Here is a 13,216-nt window from a genome sequence, read left to right as displayed (position 1 = left end):
GAAGCAGTTTGAGTTTGCCAGAGGGAAGTAACATTGAATATGTGATTACAGATACAATGATAATCAAAAGATTTATAACAAATATGTATATTAAACTGCAAGAAAAGGAAAATGAGGAAACAAATGGTAAAACTAAACAAAAATGGGAACAGGATTTAAATATAAAGATAAAAAAGGAAACATGGGAGAAGTTATGCTCTGGAACGATGAGAAATACAATAAATACGAGGTTACGTATGATACAATACAACTGGATACACAGGCTATACATTACACCTCAAAAGTTAAATAAATGGGACCCAACAGTATCTGATAGATGTTTTCGATGCAAAAAAGAAATGGGAACAACAATTCATGCAATCTGGACATGTGAAAAAGTAGAAAAATTTTGGGAAGATCTCAATCAGATATTAAATAAAATAACAGAAAACAATATACCAAAGAATCCAGAGATCTTTCTCCTAAGTAACATAAAAAACAAAGTATTTGGAATTGATTTGGAGGATGCACAAAAAAGATTTGTTAAGATAGCTCTAGCCGTAGCAAAAAAATGTATTATGTCAACCTGGAAATTGGAAGATAATTTGAAAATACAACAATGGTATATAGAAATGAATAAATGTATTCCATTAGAAAAAATAACATAGTTTAAGAAATAATATTGAAATATTCGAACAAATATGGGAGCCTTACATTAAACGCAATAGCGAAAACTTACCGGGGACAATCACTACCTAAGTTAACGGAAGGAAAAGGAAATGAAAAGAATGGACTCAGTGGAATTTCTGGTGTATTTTTATTGAAAGACAACATTGTCTGACTGGTTTAATGTATCCTAGATTTTATACCTTAAATGGACGGGAGGGGGGAGGTGGGGAGGGTGGGAGGGGAGGAGGGAGAAAATTACATTGTATATGTGTGAAAGGGAAAAAATGTGTATCATGGTTAATGTGATTTATGGTGTGAAAAAAAAATTATATAAAAAAAAAGAACCCTTGCCACTCAAACCATGCCCTCTTTTCACTGCTACCAGTGATGGAGGTAGAGGAGCCTGAAGACAAGCACCTAACAGTACAAAAACCCTGATTCTGTAGATTCCTCGACCTTGTCCCTCATAGGGACAATTCAAGCGCGACGCCCTTCACCGAATTGAGGGCACCTGCAGACTAAATAATAAACTCATTGGTGTCCACCCCCAATTGATTTTAAAAACAATGCACATACTGGTTTGTTACTTACAGCAAGCGATGTCTAGCAGGGAGCACTGGGATGAAGGGACCCACAGGTTGGACGATCCAGTATCAAAGACCACAGAGAACAGCTGTGCAGGCGTGCCGATGCCAATCTGGCCATAATACTGGGCCTGAAAAGACAGTGATAGTGAGCACCATGGGTGACGTAAACAACCCCACCAGTGAAACATTCACTTCATGGGACATAGAACGCTACAGCACAGTACAAGCTCTTCGATCCTCAATGTTGTGCCAACCTAATTATTCCTACCAAAGAAAAAACCTCATAACCCTCTATTTTTCTTTCATCCATGTGCCTGCCTAAGTCTCAAATGCCCCTAACGTTTCAGCCTCCACCACCACCCCTGGCAAGGCATTCCTGGCACACACAACTTTGTTTAAAAAAAAACTTACCCCTGATGTCACCCCTAAACTTTCCTCCCTTCACTTGATAGAGTGGTGTTTATTCCTGCCCTGGGGAAAAGGCACTGGCTGTCCACCCTATCTATGCCTCTTAGAACCTTGTAGACCTCTATTAAGTCTCCTCTCATTTTTCTTCACTCTGAAGAGAGAAGTCCCAGCTCTACGAACCTTGCCTCAGAAGGTTTATTTTCCAATCCAAGCCACATCATGGTCAATCTTATTTAAGTAGAGGCAGCATGAGGCAAGGGTTGGGGAAGGATACAGCAGACAGACAGCACAAATCAACACTTGGTTTGGTGGGGGGGTGATTTTAAGTGAGTACAAGCAACAGACGAGCCCGAGAGCTAGGTATGCACTGGGCAAGCCAGACATTACTGAGCTGCTGTCTGTACTCACGTCCATGTAGTTGGTGAGCATTTCTGGAATCTCTCCTTTCTTTCCCAGAAATACTGTGTACTTCTTGCTCCCATGACGTCCAGCAGCAACAAGATCCTCAATGGAACCTGCAGCATCAATCAGTGAGTGGCGCACGGACTGGAATTTTGTGAGCTGAATTCTGTTAAGACAAAAAAAAAATTAAAATTTTTCCCCTCGTAACCAATGCCATTGGGCGGCATGGTTAGCATAGCTGGACAAATCCCCGTGCCTGCGTGGGTTTCCTCCCACCATTCAAAATGTACAGGGGTTGTAGGTTAATTGGGGGTATTTGGGGAGGACGGCCACATGGGGGTGGAAGGGCTTGTTCATGTGTTGTATGTCCAAATTAAAAATTAAAATAGTCCCTTCCAAACCATTTCCCTACAAGAGTCTCTTGCCAAACTATTTGTGGGCTTGTGATCAGGTGACAACATGCACAGCAATTCCACAACATTTACACCGGTGTCTATAGTAGCTCAGTATAGAATACTTTGCTACATTGGTGACCCGGATGGTCCAAACAATATTTGGACCCCAACATGGAAAATTTTTCTTCAATGAATGCCAAGGATCTGAAACTGCCAATGTTTTGGACTTCACAGCCACGTGTATGGTTTGACCAAACAGAAGCTCAATTCCAGTTGAGGCAGTTAACATCTGATTCCACGCAGTACTACTATGTATTAAGTGCCCTGGATCAAGAGATGGCATACCGAGTTTCCGATTTTCTGTTTTCTTGCCTCTAGAGGAGGGCAAGTATGTGGCGCTCAGGAGTCTGCTCATCCATACCCTTGGCCTCTCACGACGTGATTGAGCGGCCCGTTTACCTCACTTGGATGGCTTGGGAGACAGAACCCCTTCCACGCTCAAGAATAAAATGCTGGCACTAGTGGAAGGGCATGTTCGATCAGGCTTTCTTGGAGCAGTTGCCAGAAGATATCCACAGGCTGCTGGCAGATGAAAGTTTCAGCGACCCACGGAGAGCCGTGGCCGGTGCTGACATTCTATGGTGGGCTAAGCAAGAAAGCGTGACATCCGTAGGACAGGTCACCAGAACCAGTTCACAGCAGCAAGACCATGCAATTCCGACATTAGACCGGCAGCAGGGTCGATCAAATCTGTTGTCAGTCAGCCAGGAGGTAATGAGATGAAGATGACACCCACCAGTGTTTCTACCATCAACAATGGGGCTCAGAAGCACGCTGCTGCCAACTTCCATGTGGGTTTCAGGGAAACACCGAGGCCAGCCGTCGCTAATGTTGCCCTGGCTAGCCATTGAGACAGCCTTTTTTTATATGTCTGGGATAGACATTCTGGTTGGTGTTTCTTGGTAGATACAGGGGCTGAGATCAGCGTGCTTCCCCCTTTGGGGCATGACGCACGAAACAGAAAACCCCGAGCCATCACTGAAAACCACAAACTGCAGTATTATCCAGACATTTGGCAGGTGTAGGATCCTGCTTCAGTTTGACAATACCAAGTTCACGTGGACGTCGTTCACACTTGGGTTACACAACTGCTACTCGAGCTGATTTTATTGGCCTGCTGATTGATCTAGAGCAAATGTCTCCAAAGTGGTTGATATTGATCCCTGGGGGCCAATGGGATTATCCAAGGGGTCGATAAATGCCAAGGGGTTGAAATGCGGTCGATAACGCCATGGCTGGTAAGGGGTGGGGGGCGGGGGTTGATTTTGATTGAACTTTTGTGGTGGAAAGTAGGGGCTGATCAACAGAAAATAGTGCCTAAGGCAGTGGTGGCAAACCTCTCACAAGAGAGGGCCTTGGTGACCACCATGTTGTATTTGACCAGCCTTTGAATAAGAGTGAACAGGCAGACGGACAAAACATAGAAGAAAGATGAATGTGGTCTTTGTACCTTTGGTAACACCCCCCCCACCCCCACCATGTCAAGCGCCGGGATTTCATGCCTGGGTGGGGGGCATCAATGAGGGATCAAATATTCCATGAAGGTGTCAATGGTCTAAAACTTTTGGAGACCCCCTGATCTAGAGGGACAAAGGCTCATTCATACCAACATTTTCCAGACCTTCGCCTAGATGAGGTCAAGCTACCAGCCCTGCATTTAGACTCTGTTACTCTTTCAGAGAATTAATTCACCAGATTGTTGGCAGAATTCTCCGCAATAACGACATCACAGTTCACCTTGGCAATGCCGAAACATGGGGTGCAGCACCACATACCAACTTCACTGCATTCCCAAGCTCACAGGCTCCCTCCAGATAAACTTCGTTTGGCCAAAGAGGAGTTTGAAAGAGGAGGACATAGGAGCTGTACAACAGTCCGATAGCTCCTTGACCTCCCCGCCCTACCCAAGGCCACAGGCAGATGGATCCCTTGCTGTAATTACCATATGTTGACCAAGGTTACTGCACCGGATCACTACCCGGTACTAGATTTACAGGACTTCGCGTCCAACCTGCAGGAGCCCACATCTTTTCCAAGGTAGACCTGGTCTGGGGGTATCATTAGCTCCCGGTCCACCTAGATGACATTCCAAAAACAGCTATTATTACACTGAATTCAGAATGATGACTTTTGGGTTCAAGAATGCCACGCAGACTTCCCAACGTTTAATGGACAGAGTGAGACACTTTCTCGACTTTACAGGTGAAGCAAAGCTGAAAGTGGAATCAGTGAGAATGGGTTCAATGTTTATTTCCTCTCTATACTGTATAGTCTTCTGTTGTTTACATTAATATGGTTAGCCTGGACAAGATGGGCCAAAGGGCCTTCTCATCCAAGAAACTTTTGTCCATAAAATCCATGCCAGTTCTTCAGAGCAATGTACCCAATTCCCCAGCAAATTGTCCTTTGGAAGCACAAATCCAATTCCCCCATTGAAAGCCTCCACATCGACCACACTTTCAGGTCGCTCGTTCACAGCTTCTCTTCACATCAAATGTGATCAGGCTCCAACCATTTGCCTGTCCAAAGCTTCCAGCAACTCAGTCGGTATTTAAAGAACAAGAACTACTATAATCTTCAGCAAACAAAACCTGAAGGAACTCTGTGGTTCACATGGAGAGATGTGGTCAGTCATCTGTTTTAAGGCAGGCCCCTTTTTGGAGAACAGCCATTCTCAACAGGGGCCCTAATCACTCCCCCAACACCCCTCCTCCACCAGAGGCCAAAGTACATTTATAAGCAAAGGCCTTGGATTCTTCTGACCTCACAAAAATAATTTTAAAAATCTATTTGCAATGTAGTCGGTAGGATGGAAGAAACGAAAGCTTGACTGCTTCACAGGGTAGGGGGCCCATAAACTTTGAGCAAAGTCCTATCTGCTCTAGAACATTACAGGCCCTTTCAGCACACATGTTTTGCCTCAAGACTCCACGATCTAATCTTTTCCTACCCCGCATGCATTTTTCTTACACCCACATTCCTACCCAAGACTCTTTTGAATGTCCCCACTGTCATTTGATCTAGTTTGAAACCTTTCCCCAGCCCACAAAGTGGAGCATGGATATGGAATGAGGAGGTTGTAAAATCACGTCAAGAGACGGAGGTCTGAAATTGGCAGATTCTAATATACTCTATGTACAGTTCCCAGATTTGTTCAAACCTTTGTCTTTTAGATTGTAGGTATTTTTTTTCTAATGGAACACACTTGTTCATTTATATATACCATTGTTGAATTTTTAAGGTTGCTTCCGTTTTCCAAGTTATCGTTATGTACCTTTTTTGATGCTATCTTTTGTGAACACTGTCAAATTTTAGTCCCAATTCTTTTATCTTATGTTGTTTAACAGGAAGATTTTTGGGTCTTTTGGCATCCTATTTTTTGTAATTCTATTTAATATTAGGTTTAAATCCTCCCAAAAAGTTTTCACTTTTGTACATGTCCAAACTGCGTGTATTGTTATTCCAATTTCTTGTTTACAACGGAAGCATTTGTCCGATAGTGTTGGATTCCATTCTTTTAACTTTTGAGGTGTAACATTTGGAGCCAATTGCATTGAATCACATGAAACAGAGTATTTATTGTATTAATCATGGTACCTGTACATAGTTCCTTCCATATTTCATTCTTTATTCGTACATTTAAATCTTCTTCCCAACCTTGTTTGGGTTTATATATTGGTTTGTAGCGGCTACAACGGTAGAGCTACTAAAGTAATACAAACACACAAGCTAGATTAGTCAATTCAAGACTGATTTATTCAGATTTTACAAGCTTCTTTTGTATAACCACATGTCCCAGGCTCCACGGACAAGGTGGGACGTCACTACGAGTTTCCTGCCGATCCACGGGACCAGCAGGTTTAAATTGAGCCCTGTGAGTCTCCCGCGACTTCCGGCTGGAGATTCAGCAGATCAACGTGCCGTTCCTCAGCCCTCAGTATCTCTCGCATGCGGTCCATTAGGTGAGTATTCAGCTGTCCGTTTTATGGTTCCGCCCGCAGGACCACACGCCGGCGACAGTTCGCGATAGCGCGCTGTGCGCCTGCTCGGCACGCTACAGCTTCATCATTTATTTACCTTGTATTCCAATTTGCTTACACATTTGTGATCATTTTTTTAAACTATCACAGTCTCTATTTAAGTATCATAGCAGCTACTCTCAGGTCAATCTTAGACTAGTTCCCAACTTTTTAAAAATGTTTTCAACTGATAACATGAAAATATTGTACCATGTGATATTCCATTGTTTTTAATTGTTCAAATGTCAATAAATTATTTCCCAAAAAGCAATCTTTTATTCTTTTAATTCTTTTTCTTGCCCGTTCCTTAAAAAATTGTCTATTGTAAAAGGAATTAATGGGCTTTGCATTAATAACATTTTTGGTGTTTGATAATTTATCAAATACTTGTTCCAGATGTATTCTCTTCCATATTTTTTAGTATATGATTTAGTATTGGTAGGTTGTTATGTCGCACCAGTTTCTCATCCCATTTATAGAGTAAATGTTCAGGGACCTGTTCTCCTAATTTATATAATTCTATCTTGAGCCAAACTGGTTTTTCCACCCCCGTCTGATAAAAATCTAATAAATATCTTAACTGTAATAGTTTTTGAAATTTGGTAGCTGCAATATGCCCATGTTCATTTTTCCAAAGTCACTCTTGATTTTTTTTTACCCTTCCATAGAAACTTTCTTATTAATTTGTTTAATTTCATTAAAAAATCCCCGTCAAGGGAATCAGTAGCGTTTGGAACAGGTATTGTAGCCGTGGAAATACAATCATCTTGATGCAATTTATTCTCCTTATTAGAGTTAGTGGTAAATCTTTCCATTTCTCCAAATCTTCCTTTATTTTCTTTATTAATGGTTGGTAATTTAATTTATTCAAATTATTTTAAATGATCTATTCTGGTACCTTGGTAATGTATGGCCTGTGATGGCCTTTTACATTTTGTAAAATTGACTTTGCTCATTGGCATCACTTCACTTTTATCAATATTAACCTTGCATCTTGATATCACCCTATATTCTTTCAATTTTATTGATTTATCTGGGTCCATTAAATATACTAAAATATCATCCACAGATAAGGTCATTTTAAATTCTTCTTTTACTTTTATTCCCTTTATCATAGGTTCTTTTCTTATCAGCTCTGCCAATGGTTCTATAGCCAAAGCAAACAGGGAAGGTGATAATGGGCATCCCTGTCTTGTTGACCTACTCCATTTCAAAATGGTCTGAAACATATTCATTTGTTACCACTTTTGCCAAAGGACCATTATACAGTGCTCTAATCCAATTAATAAATTTTTCTGGTAATTTAAATTTCTACAGTACTTTAAACAGACAACTCCATTCCACCCTATCAAAACCTTTCTCTGAATCAAGAGTTTCGTGTTGATCTTGCTTCTATCATTGTCTTCTCCGTGGCTTCTCTCATTATAGTATTGGCGTCCGTTCCTTTCAGTTTCTTCTTTAGCATGCGCGCTGGCATTTCTTTTTCTGGCTCTGCAAGCCAGCGTTCCAGACCGCCTCGTGGGACGACATCGCCGAGCTGCCCACTTACCAGCTTTGTAGCTTGGACCATCCTCTTCAGGAGAGTTCCCTGTTCGCGGACTCCGGTAAGGCCTTCCTCTCTCCCCCCCACCCCCAACCCGGTGATTTCTTCACCTCTTCTTTACTCGTCACTGTAGTTTTTTTACTTCTTTGGAGCCATCTTCACGTTCTTCTTATATTGTTTATCTTGCAACTTTTTTATGTTTTACTTCTCAGTTTTGTTTTTCTGCCTTTTTTCCCCAACTTTCTCTGTGGAGGGCTGGTTTTCCCTAACCAGCCACTACTCCATCACATGACCACCCCCCACCATACTGAATCTCTAAAAAAAAACACCAAGGGACATGGGATTAGGTTGAAGGGATTAAAACAAAGCTTTGGTATTACAGTCTGGAACTCAATATCTGGAAAGCTCGATGAGATAACTGCTTCCATTTTAAGTACCTGCATGACCACATGACATACCCTTTGAGGAATTTTTTGACCACCATGGCCGTGCTGGGGAAAGAACTTCATAGTTAGATTTCAGATTTATTGCCAGAGTACATACAACCCTGAGATTCTTTAAATTTAAAGCATAGAAACAGACCCATCAGTCCCAAGTACAAATTCTGTCCTACAAATATTCAAATTCATGGCCCTATAAGCACCAGCACTGAACCTCCAATTAGATTCAAGTTTATACTGGAAATTTGGGAAGCTTCTTCATTCTCAATTGCCCTTGAACTTGAGTGGTTTGAAAGTAACTTGCAGAACTACTGCATGTTGGAGTTATGTGGATAAAAGTAATGCATTTTTGTTTTTTTTAAAAAAATACATTAAATAACTTTAAGATCTGTAAAGGCAGCACTAGCTGTTTATTGCAAATGTAACAAATTGAAATTCCTTAGCCAACATGTATTTGCAATCAGTCGATTTTTTGTTCAAGCGACGTGGATTATTTCTGGGATTGTTTTGTGTCAATTCCTAATTGCTCCAAACTGAAATGGCATTGGATTCAAACATGTTGATGGTTTGGGCTCAGCCAGATTCCAGACCATTCTTGAACATGGAGGTGCTAGGCATCAGCATTCTGAACCTTCCCGGCTGATGGGAGTGACAAGAGATTGGGAGTCAGGGCAATGGGAGTCTTTTGCGATGTTAGCTGCCTTCTTGAGGCAGGATCGCACATGCACAGATCAGCGTCTGTGACAGACTTGGCTAGGTTTGCAACATTCTGCACTCCAGGGCATTGGAGTATTCAAATCAGGCTATGATACAAGTTTATTGTCATCTGATTGCACAATTACAACCCAACAAAATGGCATCCTCCAGCCCTCCATACAAAACATGCAGACACAAAACCAAATATAACACATACAAACAATACATATATACAAAAAAATTAATTGTTTTGGAAATATGAGAGTCTCGGAAGGTCAGTGTGAGCAGTTCCTTTGGTGGTTCACCATTCTCACTGCCTGGAGGGAGAAGCTGTTTCTCAGCCCGGTGGTGCTGGCTCTGATACTCCTGTATCTCTTTCCTGCTGTGTTCAGGGTGGAAGGGGTCCTCAATGATTTTGCACACTCTCACACTATGTATTCACACTATGATCCGAGAAGATCACGTCAATTTGGGGGGTGGGGGGGGGGGGCAGGAGGGAGACTCCAGTGATACTCTCTGCTACTCTTCTGGTCCTGTGGATTGACCTCTGATCCATTTCTCTGCAGCAACCATATCACACTGTGATGCAGCTGGCAAGAACACTCTTGATTGAGCGCCTATAAAAGGTTGATATAAAGGTGGCCAGTAGCTTTGCCCATTTCAGTCTTCTCACTGTTGTGCCTTCCTGACCAATGAGGAGATGCTGTGTGTCCATAATAGGTCACTAGTTAAGCGAACTCCAAGGAGTTGTTGATGTCTAGTGGAGAGTGGTCATTCCTTGTCTATGATCATCTCCTTCATCTTGTCCACGTTGAGACTCAGGAGTTACTCTCGCACCATATCACAAGATTTTCCACCTCTTCTCTGTTGTCCAGTGGTTCTCAACCTTTTTATTTCCACTCATATACCACTAAATATTCCCTAGGCCATTGGTGCTCTGTGATTTGTATTGCTTAAGGTGGGATGTGGTTGGAAAGAAAATGTTTGAAAACCATTGTAATTGACTCATTTATGTGCATGGTTTCATAACTCCAAAGGAAATGGGCCAAAATGACAATTTTCTCAAGCAAAATATTTCACTGTGGCAGATGATGTTCGTGCTCAGACACCATCACATTGAAATAACGAGACCACACCTAAAGTTGTCAGCCAGCGAAGAGAAAAGCGTTTGTGTGTGTTATCAGGCTTAATAGGGACACTCAGCATGTGACCTAGCACTTCTCAGTTGACCTACAGGTGCTGCTGAGTCACTAGGCCTCGTGGCTGTAGTGGCCAGTTGCCAGTGGACAAGAAGCTATTCTGTCTAGCTGTCACAAGACAGGAGCTGTTCATGCTGGTTCTGCCCACTCCCTCCAAGCCTACTGTTACATCAGTAACAATTGGGTCTAGAGCAGTGATTCTCAACCTTCCCACTTACATCCCACACTAATCACAGAGCACCAATGGCACAGGGATTACTTAGAGTGGGATGTGAGTGGAAAAGATTGAGAACCACTGTTGTAGATGTACTCATTGCTGAGGAGGCCAACGACTGCTGTGTCATCACCAAACCTGATGACACTGTTGAAGCTGGATCTGGCGATGCAGTCGTGGGTCAGTCACAATCCTTCTCACAGTAGACAGAGAAATTGAATATTATGCCACAGACTACTTGCCCTCTAAATGGATACCATTCCAGGCTGCAACCAGGTTCTGTGAAAAGATTCCAACTCAGAGCCAAACCATCTGTGCCCCTCATGAATTCATACCATTCAGCCCCAACGCTAAGGAAACCCAACCCAGCCCACCCACTCTCTCTCTCCCCCCCCCCCCCCCCCCATGTAAAGAATACAGATACACTCCCAATCTGTACCAGGCAACAATCCTGATGAATCTTCCCCAGGACAATCAGGTCGTTCCTCCCCCCAGAGTGGTGGAACAGAACCACAATGACAAGCGAGTGTTTTAGAAAGTTGCACCAAACCTCCCTGCCATTTAATTAAGTTTTGAGGAAGTAATGAATCATTAACAAATCAAAAAAATGTTTTAAAATCCTGGCCAAGGCTTCTGGAGACATTCAACAAAGTACCACAACCGCAGGCCGGTGACATTATACCCTTCAGCTGCTTCCTGAATTTTGCAACCAAGAGCTGAGCCGAGAGATACAAAGCTTTTGGGATTGCCCGATAATAAGGAATTAAAATTTAACCAAGCCGGACCCATTCCTCCGCCCAGATCACAAGGCAGACCAAACATTTGTTTTAACCCCCCCCCCTTCACCTCTCCTTCCAGAAACATCGCCCCAAAGTTAACAGCAGAAGACAGAATCAGCCTGCTCACCTAATGATGGCATCAGAAATCACCCATAACCCGCAAAACAACAGCGCCTGCATCCAATTCATATCCGTGGCACTGGGATCCGAATCTTGACCGGGCTCCCTCCCTCACAATGTCCTTGCACAGATCGATACACCGTTCCGGAACGCTGATTGGACCGCGGGTGCTGTCAATCATCTGAGGTCATGTGATACAAGGGGGCTGGTTGGCAGTCAAGTGATACACATCGTCAGTCGCAATTAGTGCGACAAAGAAATGGACTAGGGAACTCTGTTATGTGTGTGCACGCTTGTTAGAACACCATTTTACAATGTAGCCTGCCTACTGAAGCATACTAAAGCAGACTAAACGTAACATAAATGATTGCATTTGCTATTATATTAAAGTTGCTTTGGAAGCATTTTATTTCAATCACCTGCTTTGGCTTGCTTCCTCACTGGTTCAAACAGAAAGTGCGTAGGAGTTAAATCGAGACCCTCACCATTCTCTCGGGTGGTGGGGGGTGGGGGGTGGGGGGTGGGGGGGGGGGGGGGTAGATGTCCCAGGGCCACAATTTCTTCCCGACACCCTGCTACTTGTCAAAAAAAAGCACCAAAAACATAGTCATGTGGTGGCCGCGAGCAAGCCGGCGCTCCGGGCAACCAAACACCAGCAGACTGTGCAGTGGCACTGGCCCCAGCAAGCGAACCGGCGGACGGACGGCTGAAGCCGGCGGAAGGGCCAGCGACCGTAAAATGGCGCTGGCCCCGCTGTATGGCCAACAGAGAGGGGTAGCGTGCGGGGAAGAGGGCATTTAATGCAAGGGGGGGACCCGCGCACGGGAAACCCACCTTTGTTATGTGAGCTGTGACGTCTGTAATCGGGGCAAACGGCAGGAATTTGAATGGTATAAAAGTCGGGCTTGAGCCCTAATAAAACAGAGCTTGTGAGTGTCGTTCTTTCGAGTAGTCCGTGGCTACAGTCATTTTGTTTTTGCAGTGGGAGATGGCCATGTACCCGTTAGCAGTAAAATCTCAGAAATATTGGAGGAACTCAGCAGGTCTTGCAGTACCCATAGGAGGTTAAGGTACATAACCAAAAGCACATGAGCCCTTCTTCAAGGTCCTATGGACACTGAGAGTCCTGCTCAGTTTCTCCGCCCTAGTCTGTGTTTTTACTACAATCACCAAATCTGCAGACTTTCCTGTTTCACTCCATTTAGCAGTTGTCGGTGGGCTGGTTGACTCTAAAGTTCAAATTTATTGTCAGAGTGCCCTGAGGCACTCTGAAAACAAATGAAGAAATGTAAACAAACTGTGCAAAAGTATGAGTTTGTTGTTGAGGGGTCTGATGGTGGAGGGGGTGCGGCTGTTCCTGAACCTGGTGGTGCGAGTCTTGTGACACCTACACCTCTTTCCTGAAGGCAGCAGTGAGAACAGAGTGTATCCTAGGTGGTGTGAATCCTTGATCGCGGCTGTTCTCCATCGGCAGCGTTTCCAGTAGATGTTCTCGACGGTGGGGAGGGTTTGGCCTGTGATGTCCTGGGCTGTGTCCACTACTTTTTGCAGAGGTTTATGCTCAGGGGTATTGGTATCCCCCTATCAGACCGTGATGCAGCTGGTCAGCACCACTTTCCACCACAGCAGTCTCCAGCAGCCAGAGATTGGGACTATCTGTCATGACACAGGACCAAATCCTTCCATGGAGTTCAAAAATCAAATAA

The 13,216-nt window shown here is 43.5% G+C and overlaps 1 protein-coding gene across 1 annotated transcript in view; it reads right to left on the bottom strand.

Moving 5' to 3' along the window:
* The window catches only part of LOC138748718 (cathepsin D-like), a 29,865-nt gene extending 18,213 nt beyond the window's left edge, over positions 1 to 11,652 (bottom strand). Inside the window, exons 1-3 of the mRNA XM_069909362.1 lie at positions 11,518 to 11,652; positions 2,052 to 2,211; positions 1,240 to 1,363 (exon numbers count right to left, since the gene is read on the bottom strand). Coding sequence (XP_069765463.1) covers positions 1,240 to 1,363; positions 2,052 to 2,211; positions 11,518 to 11,579 — 346 coding nt within the window. The 5' untranslated portion in view covers positions 11,580 to 11,652. The remainder of the gene's footprint in view (positions 1 to 1,239; positions 1,364 to 2,051; positions 2,212 to 11,517) is intronic.
* Between the last annotated feature and the right edge of the window lie 1,564 nt (positions 11,653 to 13,216).

This window comes from Narcine bancroftii, chromosome 13, assembly GCF_036971445.1.
Source record: "Narcine bancroftii isolate sNarBan1 chromosome 13, sNarBan1.hap1, whole genome shotgun sequence".
Classification (NCBI taxonomy): Eukaryota; Metazoa; Chordata; class Chondrichthyes; order Torpediniformes; family Narcinidae; genus Narcine; species Narcine bancroftii.
This window is presented reverse-complemented; position numbering and strand designations above follow the sequence as displayed.